Source organism: Pelodiscus sinensis, chromosome 23 (assembly GCF_052426305.1).
Source record: "Pelodiscus sinensis isolate ZL-2025 chromosome 23, ASM5242630v1, whole genome shotgun sequence".
NCBI classification, from domain to species: Eukaryota; Metazoa; Chordata; order Testudines; family Trionychidae; genus Pelodiscus; species Pelodiscus sinensis.
Genome location: NC_143074.1, coordinates 21,299,634 through 21,315,312, shown reverse-complemented (window position 1 = coordinate 21,315,312; position 15,679 = coordinate 21,299,634). Strand labels below are relative to the sequence as shown.

Genomic DNA, 15,679 nt, shown 5'->3' with positions numbered 1-15,679 from the left:
ATTGGAGGTGGGGAAAGGCCAACCAGCTCAGGCTTCCTTTCTGAGGTTATACAAACTTTGGCTGCTAAATTAGAGCGGAGCTGAACCCTCGGCAGGAGCACCACATCCAGCAAGGGTCTCCACGGTGAGCCCGGGAAATGCCAGATTCTCGCGGGGCCGTAGCATGGAGCTCTGGAGATCAGAGCGGCCGGTTTAGCTGCTGCAGAAATTGGGAAGCAGAATAACGTGAGGGAGGAGCCAGGCCTCGGAAGGACTATGCCACAAACTCTGATTTCGACCCACAAGCTGCTGTGACTAGGCAGGGGGGCCCCTGTTAGCCACTTCCCCGTGGGTAGTCACTACGCTGCCTTGGCTGGCCTTCGACCCGGCGTACGCGGTCGGCCGGCGTTTCCATAAACCCTGCGCCCTGCCCAGCGATCAGAATGCAAACCCCACCAGAGCCCGGCGTCTCATCCCCATGCAGCATCCTTTGTTACTTTGCTGTCACATCAGTCACTGGCATTAAAGTTCTTCATTAGCATAATCTCTCTCCCCATTACTGTAAGACTTGAATGGTAACCAACAATGAGACAAGTGTTCTAGAGACGGGAGCAGCTCCTGAGGCTTCTCCTGCAATCCCGGGAGCTCCCTTACGCTGCTCCTATTTTCAGGGTAGGGTAGGTATTTAATCGCTCCGTGTTTGAGTGACTGTGCGGGTGTCGGTGTCTCCCCCTCTTCGCCAGGTGGTGTGTGTGAACCGTGTCGTCTCCGTGACTCTGTACGAACCCGATTAAAGGAAAACCACAGTGATTTGTCGCAGCTGCCTTCTGCCCGGGCGGAAGGTTCTAACAGCCGTGGTGGCCAAATTCTGTAGCGAGCTAGCCACACTCCACCGGCCAAATAGCCACGTGCGGCTAGTGGCTAGCGTGTTGGACACCATGGCTCTAACAGCCTTTCCCATCTCTAGCTGCCATCATCTTAACCCTTGAGCAGCTCAGAAAACACTCAGCATCGTGAATTTCCAAGCTGGGGGGAGCTGCAGTTGCAGGCGTATCTCAGCCAATGGAAACCGTGGTAGCAGCTTGCCATCAGTGGAGCTGTGCTGATTGACACTGCTAGAATCTGGCCCTGGCCATCTCCAATCAGTGAATGGGCCGGCTTCTCCCTTTCCGGGAGAGCTGCCGTTGTAGTAACACTCCCCAGCGGGAGGCCCAGGGTGAGCTGTGTGTTAGCGCACGAGAAATGCCACCTGCCATTTAAATGCTCATCCGAGACAAGAGATTTGCTGAGCTGTTGTACAGACCTTCTCTTTATTTAGGGATAAAACCAAAAGGTTAAATTACCAGCGACGTAGCCACTATGTACTAAATCAATATCAAAAGCAACCAGCATGCTCTTAATTTATTACAGCTGGTAGTGTACTGGGTAAGTTAGCTGAGTTCAGGTTTGACAGTCTTGTGCTGTTACTCAGTATTTACCGTGTCTCACCACCAGCTCATCAAAGTGGCTGGTTCCTGTTTGCTTATGAATGGTTGTTCATTTGGTCGCGCTTTGCGGTAATTTGGAAAAGTCGCTCCTTTCAAAAGTAAAAAAAATCTCTTTCCTAGTGCACATTGCCACGCTGGAGTTTTCCTTTATCGAAGTCCATTGTCCTGAGTGTGGAACTGCTGTGACAGCTGAATACAATGTGGCTGAGTTTAAAAACAAACAAACAAACCCCGGTTTTGAACTTGTTCGTTAATTTTCTGTGACTCTCGCCGCTATTTACTTTTATTTGATCAAAAACATCTCTGAGTTCTTTGGCGAGGAAAGCACAATAGGTGGAGTTTTGGCTTCATGCATGGACACCTCTGCCACTGAGGCCCGGGTTCCAATTCTGGCTCTATAAAAGTCCGTTTGCCAGGCTGATCGTGTAAAAGTGACAGTCCCTGATCAACCCGTGCCCAGTGCCAGCCCTTGTTCTGAGTTCAGTCCCGCTCCTTTTCACGTCAGTAGGAGTTGGCGCTAAGCCATGTGTTTGGCTTCAGACGCACCTGCTTCCTGGGGAAAATGCACATTCATCAACGCTTGGCCATAGACAACAGGCAGGTCGTGCCCGGCGGTGGTGTCGGATGGTTGTTCATTAGAGCAAATCCCCAAGGACTGTTTTGGGCCTGATTCCAGTAGCTCACGTGGTACGGGACCAAATGTGCTTGTCATTTGCTGGCTGTGCAGTGGCCTCCGTGGACAGGGATCAGTCTCACAAAAACTGTGCCAGCAACAGCTGGCAGAGTGGGCGGTCTCCACGGAGGATGATTGAATGGGCCGTGGAGACGGAACTCGTGCATCTCCCTTCCCAGCCCGGCCCGAGGTGCTCGGTGAGAGGCCAATGTGATGAGTCTGGCATGGGCACTGCCTTTGCTAAGACCGTCTATCTCCCAGCATGCCGGGGGCAGCTCTCGGGGGTCTGGCTGTGTGTAACGGTGTCACCCTGCGAGCGCCAGCTCCCCAGAGCCCCATGTGGCCGGGCTCACGTCCCTTCCACACCTCTCCAGGCTGGGTGCATCTGTGCAGAGAATCCAGCTGGGTAAAAACAGGGGGACTAAGCATGCTCCATCGAAGCCCAGCCCAGCCACTGCTCCTGCAGGTGTGGCCTGGATTTAGTGGGACGGGGCCTGATTCGTTCCTGGATCGGCCCTAAGCTGGGAAGCCTGGCTGTTTGGGGAGACTTTTCACTATCCTTTGCACAAAGGCAGTAGCTGCCCTGGTGCCCTCCCGCAGGGATTGCTATTAACGAGCTCCTGCAGGGGCTGCAGTGCTCTGACCGCTCTCAAGCGTTCCCCCGGCCACAGGCCCCCGGAGGGAGCCCGCGTTTCCCAGCATGCCAGCTGGCCGGGTTCAGCTGTAGGCCTGTGCAGAATTCCTCGGGCCACCTCGACCTGGCGGGAGGATGCCTGAAGCCAGAACTCCACCAGTGCTGCCTCCTGCGTGTGCCACTCGGTCGGGCTCATCCGTGTCCCCCTTTGTCGATCCAAACTCTGCTAACCACCCTTCTCTGCACCTGCCAGTGACCGGCCGTCCCAGCAGAAGGGCAGCGCTGGAGGAGAAGAGCGCCGAGGAGACGGTTCTGAGCAGCTGTTCAGGGTTGCCCCGGTGCGGGTTTGCAGCTAGTCTAATGCCAGGAGATGAGCATGGCTGGGTTTCTGGAGAGTCTTGGGGCAGGAAAATCCTTAGCAGTAAACGTGCCTTGTGCTTTCTCCTCCTTGCCCCCGCCCGCTGCAGTACCAGCAGGACCTGGTAGTGCTACAGGACAAGCTCCGCATCTCCAACAAAAAGCTGGAGGAGTACGAAAGCCGGTTCAAATGCCAGGAGGAGACGACCCAGAAGTTGATGCTGGAGTACCAAGCCAGGCTGGAGGAGAGCGAGGAGAGGCTCCGCAGGCAGCAGGAGGATAAAGAGATCCAGATGAAGGGGATCATCAGCAGGTACAGGCCGGCGGGGGGATGGAAGAGAAACCCCAACGTACAAATGATTGTAGCAGGGAGGTAGCCGCATGTAGACAGCCAGGAGCCTGGGAGCTTTACCTGGACCCGACTGTGAAATCTCCAGCTAGCTCCTCTCTTAATGGACTGAATCAAAACTCTGTCAGGGCTCAGGCTGAATGGAGCTTCTGGGGCTGTGTCCGTTCTGTGTCCGCTCTGAGGCCCGTCAGACACTGGACCAGGTCGACCCTGAGCGCCGTGGTGTCCCACACGCTAGCCACTAGTGTGGCCGGTTGAGTGTGGCTAGTTCGCTGCAGCAGTAGCCACGGTAGTGGCCACCGCTTCAGAACTGGTTGCACACCCCGGCCCTAGCGTAAGCCCATGGGCGTCGATGGCATTACGCAGCCGTTTGCAAAATCCACAGTCACTAAAGCTCACTGTTTCCAATCAGTCTATATTTCTTGGGGTGGGGGCAAAGGAGCTCTGACATCAGCACTGGCCCCAGCGAGCGGAGGGTCACCTTTCTGAGGTGCAGGCAAGTCTGTGCACCCGGTCGCTTCCCGCTGTTTTTCGTTTCCTGGGGTCCAGATGGAAATGGAGGAGTCGTCACCCGCTCCTACGTGCTTGCCAACCTCAGGTTTGCGAACCTCAGCTGTTTCGCTCCAGCCCTTTGGAGGGGCCCCTGTCACTGTTAAAGCTAGGGGTGAGGGAATCGCTAGCTTGGCCGGGGTCATCGATGGTAGAATTCAGAGATGGACGAGACTGCTCAGCCCAGCCCAACGCTCTGCACTTGGGGTAGGGTTTTTCCCTTTCAGTATATTATTGTGTCCTGTTTTCTGTACCCCGGCAATGGGGTTTCTGCCCCTCCTCTTGGGAGATAACCTCTCCAGCAGACCTCTCTCGGGCAGGAAGGTCTGAGTGTACATCCTAGCAAATGTCATTAATGGACTCTAGGATGCTCTCTTCAGAGGGACATTGCTTGCAAAGGGGTTGGATCCTGCAGATAGGTGATAAGAGCCATCTCACCCCACTGCTAGGACAGGGCTGGCCCTGGCTGCGAGTTGAGGAACTGAGGCCCTGTCTTCACTAAACGGAAGATCAATCTTCCGGAGTTTGATTTAGCGAGTCTAGTTAAGACTCGCTAAATCGAACACAAAGGATGCTCCTCCTGGTGGCCAGTACTCCTACTTCTGCAAGGAGTCCCCACCGTGGGGACGGCGGGGAGACTCGAAACAAAGTACGTCGATTCCAGCTACTTAATTACCGCAGCTGGAGTTGCGTATCTTGATTCGACTTCCCCTTTTAGTGTAGAACTTGTGAAACAAGCATGAAAGGGATGAAGGCGCCCGGGTGGGGGAACTGAGCCTACTCTTTAACTAATGCTCCAGGGCTTTCTATCAAGGTCTCTAGTGCCTTTCTCTCCAGGCCAGCGCTCCCAGCCAGCCTGTAGTGACCAGGGGGAAGCCAAAGTCAGGACCAGCTGCTGGCTGAGTGCTCGGCCTTGGTGGGTGTGAGCAGTTTCCTAGCGGAGAGGCGTCCCCCTCGCAAACCCCACTATGTAGCCAGCAGTCTCAGCAAGGGCGGCCAAGGAGCTGGCAAGGCCCGGTCCGTATTTCCAGGCAGGGCTGGGGCAGAGGAAGAGAAGGCGGTATCCCGCTGCCCAGGTGTTGCTTGTGCTCGGCACAGAGAGGGAATTTTGGTCTCTGGGGCTCTCCGCCCAGTGACGTGCGGGTTCATCACGGCACCTGGACTTTGCTTCTCCCAAGCTGAGTGTTGGCCTCTGTGTTCTGGCGCCAGGTTGATGTCGGTTGAGGAGGAGCTAAAGAAAGATCACGCGGAAATGCAAGCGGCAGTGGACTCCAAGCAGAAGATAATCGATGCACAGGTCAGTCCCCTCGCGATGCCGGGTGCACGGCAGTTCTGGGGGGACGAGCCACAGACCCCAGGGCTGTCCCAGTGAGCCCAGCGAACGTGCCACAGCATGGACACCGGGCCGGGCCGGGCCACAGGTAGGATTGTAGCACGGCGCTGTGAGTCTGGGGGCATGCGCCGCGCCCGCCGGCTGGGGGGTAGCAGAAGACGGCAAGAGGCGCGGGAGGCTGACGTGGAGCGGGGGGATTTTAGGACCAGCCTTCGAAAGGGCTGATGTAAACCCAAAGCAAGAAAAGTCCGAGTGAATGCTCTTCCTGAGCCCCCGTTGGGGCTGCACAGCCAGGATAACATCACCGCCTGCTGCTTGGGGGCTTCTGTGGCCCTCGCCCCCCAGCAGCCGCAGAGATCTCTCAGGCTACGTCTAGACGGCAGGCTTCTTTCGGAAGACGCTTTTCTGGACGAGAACTTCCGAAAAAACTTCTTCCGAAAGAGCGCGTCCACCCTGCCAAAGCGCAATGAAAAAGCCATCTGCTTTTTCAAAAGAGAGCGTCCACATGGATTGGACGCGCTCTCGCATTTCGGTTGTGATTGCTATAGACAGAGTTGCCACCAGGCACCGGTGCTTTTTCCTGGAGACCTCTTCTTTCAAAAAACCGCTCTCTTCCACGTCCACACATGCCTTTTCCACAAAAGTTTCTTCCTCGTAGAATGAGGTTTACCGCCGTCGGAAAAACCCCTCTGTGCTTTCGACTTTCTGTCTGTCGAAAGAATGCAATAGCAATGTGGACGAAAATATAGTTTTTCCGGGAAAACTCTGCAGTACAGACATACCCTCAGGGAATAAGTGACTCTGACAGGCTCCTAAGCCGCTCCTTCCCCTTCGGTACCAGAGAACTCTTGGTGCTTACTGGCCACGGGAGTTGCTGGATGGAGGGGTGATCCGGAAAGCCACCGGAGGGGGGAAGGGAAGCAAGCAGCTGCCTGTGGTCAGAAAGCCCCCTCCTCTGCAGTAGTGCCGTGGTGGAAGACCCCAGGGATTTGCCTAGCAACTGCCAGGAACAACAGAAGACAGAGCCCAACAGAGAACACGACCTTGAATAGGGTAGCACAGCCTGTGCCCTGCCAGCCGTGCCATGAGGCTCCGAGTCAATAAGGACCCCGAGAAAGAGGCCACGGCCTAGAGTAAGGGAGCACAGCCGTGCCACTAGGCTCCGAGTCAATAAGGACCCCGAGAAAGAGGCCACGGCCTAGAGTAAGGTAGCACAGCTGTGCCACTAGGCTCCGAGTCAATAAGGACCCCGAGAAAGAGGCCACGGCCTAGAGTAAGGGAGCACAGCTGTGCCACTAGGCTCCGAGTCAATAAGGACCCCGAGAAAGAGGCCACGGCCTAGAGTAAGGGAGCACAGCCGTGCCACAAGGCTCCGAGTCAGTAAGGACCCCGAGAAAGAGGCCACGGCCTAGAGTAAGGGAGCACAGCTGTGCCACTAGGCTCCGAGTCAATAAGGACCCCGAGAAAGAGGCCACGGCCTAGAGTAAGGTAGCACGAGGTGTACCAGTAGTTCGGAATAGGAATCCTCGTTCGAACTACCTAGTTCGAGCCCCGTGTAGCCGTGCTGCACGGGGTTCGAACCAGCGGGGTTTTAAAAATGGCGGCTCCCCGCTTATGCAAATGAAGCCCGGGAAATTCAAATCCTGGGCTTCATTTGCAAGTGCGGTATGCCTACATTACCCCGCTAGTTCGAACTAGGAGGGTAGTGTAGACATACCCTAAGAGTGGGGGGGTCAAGGCAGCTGTTTCCATCGGCAAGTCACACACAGGCCCCAGCTGCTGTCCTGCCCCTGGAGGGCTCGCTGCCTGAACTGAGCTTTTCCCTCAGCCCCCGGCCAACCACTGGGCTCCTGCCCCACAGGAGCCAAGTGCCCCAAGGCCCCATGAGCTGCAGACCTGGCTTCCCTTTGATCGGGCACGCAGAGGGGAGGTTAGTGTCCTAGCTCTGCGTCGCCCCCAGCTCAGCGCATGAATAGGGTTGCCAGGTGTTGACCCAGACAGTCCGGTATTTTTGCCCCCTATCTGGTAAAAAAAATCCAGAAAATATCGGATACCTAAAATGTCTGGTACTTTCTGATTTTTTCCCGGCCAGGAGGCGAAAATCCAGGGTGCTTCCCTGGTTCCACAGGGGAGCTGTTCGGCCTGGCGCAGGAAGACAGGATGGCAGATGGCTGCTGGCAGCCTGTTAGGGCAAAAAAGCCTCAAAAGCGTTTCTTAAAGGGGCCATTCTTTTTGGGTTTTTTTAATTATTATTTAAAAATTTTTTTTTTTTTTTGCTTAACAACTCTTGGGTCCTTTTTTGTTTTTGCTCGACAACTTTGGTCTCCCTCGTTTTTTTCTCAACAGAATTTTTTCCCTGGTGTGTTTTTTTTTGGGGGGGGGGTGGGGTTGTTCAGTATTTTTGGTTAAACCATCTGGCAACCCTACGCACGAAATGTCTGGCCGCTCACACACTGCGCTGGGGGCCACAGCGGGGACAGAGGCGTGCGTGGGTGAGCTCCGCAGGCGGGGGAGGCTGACAGGCTGCTCCTATTTGAACCCAGGCCCACACAGTCAGGGCCCTAGTAGGGAAGCCAGGCTGCCCTCGGCAGCCAGGCCCCAGGAGCTGGCGTGTTTCTCAGGGAGGGAGACGCTGCTCCTGCCTAACGAGTTCCTGCGCAGCAACCGGCGAGGGGAGCCTGGGGAAAAGGAATCGGCTTCTCTTCACAGGCCTGGGTTCAACCCTCGTAAACCAGCCTGTCCCCTTCTCTCGGCCCAGGCTGGGGGGGAAGAGGAATCCATTTACAGACGGCTATTGGCCAACGGCCTCTCATCGCCTGCAACAGGCACTTGGGTCTCCAGCTCTCGGCCTTGCCCTTCCCTCTTTCTCCTCCTTTCCGAGCCGGCCTCCAGCGCTGCCTGGCCGGCTCTGAGAACTGGATTTTGGGAGTGTTTCCTGAGGCCTACCCAAGAGCCCCGCAGACCGGCCGGCGAAGAGGCTCCCTGCTTGCTGGGCAGGGGCTGCTCAGGCCCCGGGAAGGCAGAGCCGAGCCGAACGTTACTCCCGTCTCCCCTGTGGCATTTCGCCCGGCTCGCCACCCAACGTCACGCTTTGTCCTTCGGCACGTGGCACCCTGCTGCCCACAGCGCCCCGGGCAGGACGCGATGCTCACGGGACGGGACGGGACCTCAGCGTGGGTCGCAGCCCGTTTGAACGGGGTCGCCAGGCTGGGCCTTCGGCTTGCTGGGACTCGGGGCTCAGCCCGTTGCTGTGCCTCCGGGTTCCACCCCAGCCTGGCGTTAGCCACAGGGAGAGGGGCTGTGCCAGGGGAAGAAACACTGCTCTAGCCTCTGAGCAGCCCGCGGTCCGTATTTCTATGCCCAGGTGGCGGGGGGGTGGGCAGATAGGACAGAGGGCTACAGCCTGCAAGACAGGAATGCTTGGTGCCCATCCTGGTCCCCTAAGGCTGGCCTCTCCTCTCGCTGCGCTCCATGAGGAACGGGACCTTGCCTCACACCTGCCATGGCAGCCTGCGAGGCTGCCGACCTACCGGCGTCCATTACAATGGCACGCTGGGAGGAACGCCCCTCGGAGGAGCCAAGTTTAGAACACAACGCGTCTCCTCCTTCTAGCTAGCGGGGGGAGCACGAGGCTCGAGCCTGCATCCCTGAAGAACAAAAGTTATTTTCTCTCTGTGGTGTTCAGGGTCACTAAGCCCTGACAAGGCAAAGTGCCCAGCAATGGTGCTGGTAACAGCGGACAGGCCCAGCCAGGCCGTTCTAACCACCACCAGGCAGATTTGAACCTGGACCCCCTGGAGCTTAGTGTAGAAGAGTCTACAGCGCACACTACAAAGCCAGCTAGCGTTCAGCTCCGGCTGTAGCGCTGCCTTGTTCTTACCTCTCGCTGTACGTGGTCCAAGTGCCACTGCATGGGACAATGAACCACGCTAGGGGTACGGCTACCCGGGGGGGGGGGGAGGTTGGGAAAACTCCGCCACGCCCAGGGAATGCGCTTGCTCTTCCGCTATTTTTGCGGAAGAGCAGACACGCTCTTTCGGAAGCCCCTGTATTCCTCGTTCCACAAGGAAGAAGGGGGGTTTCGAAAAAAGGGGTTTTTCCATTTGGGCCAAGTTTTGGAAAAGCCTCTTCCGGCAAAAGTATCGGAAAAAGATACGCAAAATGCAGAGCGTATTTTGCGTATCTTTCTCCAATAGATCCTCACAGTCTAGACTTACCCTAGGTGTGTGGGTGAGTGTCATTTGGGGCAGAAGTTTCCCAGTTCGCTTCGTGCTAAACTGGTACCAGTTGTCCAGGGGCCGTGACTCTTGTAGAACAGGGTGTGAGTCCAAATCCTCCCTGGGTTTGCTCAAGCAAAGCCGGCCTCGCCTTTGCCTGCCTCTGCCAAGAAGCGAGGTCCCTCTGCGGCAGCGTCCCGCTCGCTAACCGGACCCCACTTTCTGTTTGCTTGCAGGAGAAACGTATTGCTTCCCTGGACGCGGCCAACGCACGGCTAATGAGTGCCCTCACTCAGCTGAAAGAGAGGTACAGCATGCAGACACGTAACGGGATCTCCCCCACAAACCCAACTAAATTGCAGATTACAGAGAACGGAGAATTCAGAAACAGCAGCAATTGTTAACCCGCGGAGGGAGCTGCTGCAGGAGAGGAGGCCTGGCCTGAAAGACTGCGCAGCAGCAGGGGTGAGCCGCACTTCAGAGAATGGCTGCTGTCTGTCCCCCCCGCTCCCCCCGGACGGCTCCTTACTGCAGACGGCGCACTTGACTGCTCCTTGGTGGGAGATGCCAACGCCAGCGAGTTGAGGGGACGGAAAGACCGAGTGGTGTGAAATGTGTGGCAAAAGGAGAGCTTCCTATGCGGGGAATGGCTGTCACTGGTGGATTTAAGTCAGTGTTTCATGTTTAACCTTTTCCTGCTCCAACTGCCCACAGAGGACACAGCTCACCACCCTGCTGGCCTAGAGGCATGGGCGTGCCAGGAAGCAGAGTAAAGGGGGCTGGAAAGCCTGCGCCAGGCCCACTCTGGCTCGTTAAAGAGCGTGCAGGAGGGGGGCCTAGCGGGAAAAGCTCAGAGGCGGGTGAGAGTGGTTCAGCGGGAAGACACGTAGCCGGACGCCAGCCCTTGCCAGGCACAGCACGGCCGTGGCACTTAGCTGGCTCACTGGGTCCTTCTGTGTAGCGTCAGGGTGGGGTGACCGCAGCACGGCCCTCCAGTGAGCCCTGCAGCGTCCGCTCCCAGCCTGGCTCCAGGCACCAGGGAGGTTTCCAGGGCAAGGTGCAGCCGCCCGCTTGATGCACACACAGGCAAGCCGGGGTTTCAATGACCCCCCAGAGCCAGAACTCAGGACGAGCCAGGACCAAGCTTGCCCTGGCGGGCGGGGCAGTAGCCACACGAGCCAGCACAGGGAGGCCCCGGGGCAGGCTGCCGGCGAGGAGAGAGAGTAGCACTGTAGCAAGGGGTGTGAGGCGAAGCAGTGGCGTAGCAAGCGTTACCTCTGTAGGAGCCCGGGGCTCTCGGGAGCATCCCTGCATCTTGCACCTAAGATGGCACCTTGCAGCAAGAGACCAGCTTTGTCACTGCTTTCCTGTTTGCCAGCCCGCTATTCAGACGCCAAGGAAGTGCAGCGGGTACCGGCTCGTGGCCAAGGCAGCGGGCCTGTGGTGCGCCAGCAACGGAAGGGAGGTGGTGTTTCAGGGACGGCTGCTTTATGTCCAGACGCTGCTTCTCTCCCTCTTCTCTAAGGCACTCTCAGGAGGGAAGGGAGCAGGCTGGGAATTCCCACACCAGCAGCACCCCACTAAACGGCCTGCCCCGACCACAGCGTCCACCCCGTCCGCTCAGCTCGCCCGGGGCTCAGCCCTCGGCTTGGCCAAGCGTGGGTAATTCGCCCAAACTCTCTAGGAACACGTTGCCAAGCCCCATCCCAATGCAGGGAGCGTGCAGGGCTAGCGGACCCCGTTTCGCAGCGGGCTTTGGTTGGGGTGCAGCCGCTGCTCGTGCAGAGGAGGAGAGGGTGACGCAGGGGGGTAGGTGCCCGAGGCGAAGGTTTGTGCTAAGCGGGCAGGAAAACAAAAGCCCTGAAGAAGCATGAAGATTGGTAATTGTATTTCTTTTCTTTCACAGTATGCATTAGAAACAAATCCAGCCCATTTTCTGGATTACTGTCCTCTTTAAATGGGGAATGCGCCCTGCATGGAAATTAACAGCCTGGAAGAAAGTAAAACATGGTCCTAAGGGAATAACCACCAAGAACAGCAGCAGCCACCGCAGTGCCCATGGTCAGGAGACATAAGCCAGGATTAGACTTTCCCAACTGCTGAAACAAGTAGACACGGCGCATTCCAACCCCTGTTGCCCAGCGGAGGGGCCACCTCCTTAGCGGGGGATTATGCCACCGACCTGCCGCCCGAGCAGGTTTGTTACTGGTTTTCGGTTTAAGTTAGCCCTGCGTGATTCCTAGTCTCAGACCAGAGACCTAGAGAAAGGGCATCTCTGAGCCTTGGATGCCCGTGTCCAGTGTAGCGGACACACCTGCCTCTTCTGCCCATTAAGAGCAGATACTTGCTGTAAGCTTGTCCTGCTTTGCCCAGTGCCGGGTTTAAACGTACAGTCAGAAGGCACTTGGATACTGAATTGTGCATAGGCTAGGTGCCCTCACAGGACACGGTTTGCATTTCGGTCCTGCAACCGTAAACCCTAAAAAGATTCATTCCAGAGGGGATGGTTTTAAAGTTAACGCTGCTTTTTTCTAAAAGCTTCTCTCCGTGGAAGCCCCGGTCAGACAGGGCTGCACCTTCTGCAGCTCCGGATTTTGGATGGTTGACGGTCGGTCTGCGCTCGAAGGTCTCCACCCACAAGGAATGCCGTCCCATCTCTTGGTTTAAATTCACAGGGGGGCCTGACCCTCAGACCAAAAACAGAGCCAAGTAGCCATTGAATATTGGAGAATTAGCACAAATGGCTTTGAAGAAGCTCACAACACTGGCAGCCCCTGGAGAAAGACCCAGACAGGGTAGGAGTATACAGGGTATTATACCAACAATTTGGTACATATGCTTACAACCGTCTTGGTCTCGGCGTCAAATACCTTTAAAGAATCCTGCAAAAAAAAAAAAAAGACTATTTTTAAAAAGCTGTTGGCCGGGGCTGGCTTGTTAGCTCTGGTTATTTTTTTAGGTTCTGAAATATTCCTCCCGTGAAAGATGGACACTGTTTCACATAGCAAAATGAGACAGAAACGTGACAAGGCTAGGAAGGGGAGGCGGAGGGGTGTTCTAGGAGGGACTGATTTCCATTCTTACCCGGAAACTTCAGGGACTCGGTTTTGGATGCCAGGCCAGGACTCACGCTGAGAACTGGCAGGGGAGACCCTCCCCTCCCCCTGAAACAATTGTCTGTTTAGTACTGTAGCTAAATACGTCTTAGCCTATTCCTCTGCCTTGTGCCAGTCCATTGCTCACATCACTTTTCAGGGACTACATGAAAAACTCTCGGTCCGCGCCAAAATCTCAGTTAACACGTGCACTTGGTGCTGCTGGGGTAGCAGAAAAACCTAACACCCTTCCCCAGGGAGCTATTTAAAAACCTAACCTTCCAGCTCCGGCGCCTCCTTCAGTTTCCTGAGCCAGTATGAAACGGAACTCAGTCCCAGAAGGAATCTCCTTTTTGTAGAGATACCCCCCAGCCATGGGATCCGGATCTGGAGGGTTGGCTCAGGCCCCGCTCTCCCTGTGTTGCTTAAAGTGTGTGGGTTTGCTATTGATAAGCTGTACACCAGTGTGTATGTATGTGTGTGGGGGGGGGGCGTGTGTGTGCACTTCCTGGCCTCCAGCCTGGCGTTTCTCAAAGCAATACCAGAGACAATTTGTGGAGGGGCGCCCAGCAACAGAGCGTAAAACCACCACCCGCCCTGCCGTCGTGCAACCTACTGTTTTCATTCGCGCGTTTGCGGCGGCCAGAGCCGACTCCAGTGCAAAACCTGCAACCGTGTACACAAAACAACAATCTGCCGATTTGTATCTTAATGCGAGTCTGACAACTCTTTTGTATCTGTTCTCGGTGTTTGACTGTAACGTACCTAGTCGCCTAACCGCTGTATATAGTCATTTACATCGGGTGCTGCTTTTTTGGTCAGGGTTTGAGTGGCTCTGCTGCTGGTTTGATTTCGGGGGGGAGGTTGGTTTTAAACAGAGAGGGGCTCAAACCAGCGGAGTCAGGTCTGAGCTGTCCCCGGAGGGCTGGGCTGGACCCAGGGTTTTGATTTGGGGCGTGGGTGGGTTTTGTGAGGGAGAGAAAACAGGCGAGGCTGGGGGGTGGGAAATATCCCATGGGTGCCGCACACCGTATGTTCCAGTTCAGAGGCAGATGCTCCAGGAAGCCTTCGCCCCACCTACCAACTACAACACGGCGCCTTCCCCCGCCCCCGGGAACAGAACCAGCCTCCCCCAGACAGGCCCTTGGAGCTCTGCCCGCTTGTCACGGGGCAGGGTGGGGTCTGCGGGCGAGCAGGGTGGGTATCGGCTCCCGCTGCTTTGGGGCGGCTGTGGAACTTGCTGCTGGAGGCAGGACACGCCCCGTGTGGCTGGACGCAATAGAGGGGACGTCCCCCCAGGGTGACAATCGTTCCATCCAGCTCATTGGCTTCCACCGCAACCCTGCCCCCACCTCCAGAGAGAGCACTAAGCAGATGTCCAGGTGGGACCAACCCTGCCCTGCTCCCCAAGGCCTGGCCTCCCCACAGCCCCCCTCTTGGGGCGTTGCCCGCTCAGGTCTGGCCTGTCGCAGCCCCGGCCCAGGAGGGGTTGCAGCGAGGCTGAGCGAGGACTCCAACGCAGCCGTTCCAGCTCTGACATTGAACGTGCACGAGGCTGCCGCTGCTCCTTCGCACCCCAGCGCTTCCTTGAGCTCTGCTGAGGGGAGGCTGTTCACCGCCAGCCAGACAGTCTCTGCTGGATCTGCCACACGACTGGGGTCTCCACCAGCGGCCCTCAGCTTACAGATCGGCCGGGGCAGCCCTGTCTGCTTGCTGCACAGAAAGAGCGGCCTTGTCTTTCCTTGGAGGGACCTGGGGACGGGGGGTATTTAATTTAAATGAGAGAGAAACTTTCCAAACCCTGCGGAGCGTGCCCCGAGCCGCACAGGCGGGTGCTTGGGGGCAGGGGTTGGCTTCGCCCGTTGACTTTTCACAGGTAACGTGAGGTGTGCCATTGCTGTAAATTTTATGTGGTTCTGCATTCACGGCCGGTACCCAAAGTGCAGTCGCCATGGTCACCTATTCTTTTACCATCCGTCACTGTGCCCTAAGATATACCTCTCTCTCTGTAGATCTGCTTAGGCTGATACTTGTTCCTGATGAGCAGTCGCTATGTTTTATATCCTCTTCTGAAGACAAAAAAACCCCCACAAAACAAAACATCTTTTTTGTAAGGCTGTTGAAAAACAAAGCGACGTGGGCGTGTCGGCTGAAGCTCCTTCGGCCTCTTTCAAACTGTGTAATAATGTACAGCGAGAGGTGTTGGTGTTCCAAGCAATGAGGTGGCCGTGCAATTTCTGTACATTTGCAATTAGAAAGATTAAAGATTTATTTAGCTATTTTATCGATGCTCTCCTGTGGATTGAGTCAATTCCTGCTCCCCTTGGGCCCAGCCAGGCCGGGCCTCTGCTGGCTGAGGCATTGTCTTCTGGGGGAGTAAATCCCCCCAGCAAAGCTGCATGTGAGGGGGGGAGGGAGGAGATGTCTAGGGAGACAGCTCGAGGGCGTGGAAGGGGAGATGCTGGAAACTACCAGCCATATTAGGGGTGCTTTGTGCCTGCCTGTCCCTCCAGCTGCAGCGCAGGCGAACGTGACATGGCGGAGCCGCCTGTGGGAGGCGACAGCCACCGGGGAGACAGCTCCCACTTGGGAGCCGCCTGGGCAACTGGAAAGCGAAACCCGGCCCGGCTCCGGAGGGTTAGCGGGCAGGGGCGAGGCAGGCGGGTGCAGCCACAGAACTACAGTCCCCAGACCGCCTGGGCCGATGTGTGTCACCGGGGGCATGGGCCTTGCTGGGCGAGGCGCTGCACAGCCCCAACAGGCAGCAAGGCCTGACGCACACGGGGCAGGGGCAGTGTCCGGGGCAAGACACAGGTGCTGGTGGTGCACCGTACAGGAGATCCATGGGCCCGACCTGACACCAGACTCACACGGGGGGGCGGCTGCACAGTCCCAGGCTGGTAGGCGCTGGAGAAGGGGTGCCACAGAACGCCCCCTGCCCCCAGTGCCGCTTTGCACATGCTCCCGCCGCCTGTGTCCTGAGTGGCGGGGAGGGGGCTACGTGTT

The 15,679-nt window shown here is 56.8% G+C and overlaps 1 protein-coding gene across 19 annotated transcripts in view; it reads left to right on the top strand.

Annotated features, from left to right (window-relative positions):
• DAB2IP (DAB2 interacting protein) overlaps positions 1–14,957 on the top strand; it is a 372,254-nt gene extending 357,297 nt beyond the window's left edge. For 15 of the 19 annotated variants that reach the window (XM_075905444.2, XM_075905449.2, XM_075905447.2 and 12 more), the window contains 4 exons: positions 3,241–3,443; positions 4,029–4,235; positions 5,238–5,325; positions 9,815–14,957. In XM_075905444.2, the coding sequence (XP_075761559.2) occupies positions 3,241–3,443; positions 4,029–4,235; positions 5,238–5,325; positions 9,815–9,982 (666 nt within the window). In that variant the 3' untranslated portion in view covers positions 9,983–14,957. The remainder of the gene's footprint in view (positions 1–3,240; positions 3,444–4,028; positions 4,236–5,237; positions 5,326–9,814) is intronic. The other 4 variants (XR_012897179.2, XR_012897178.2, XM_075905446.2 and 1 more) reach the window with 4 other exon arrangements.
• The last annotated feature ends 722 nt before the right edge of the window (positions 14,958–15,679 follow it).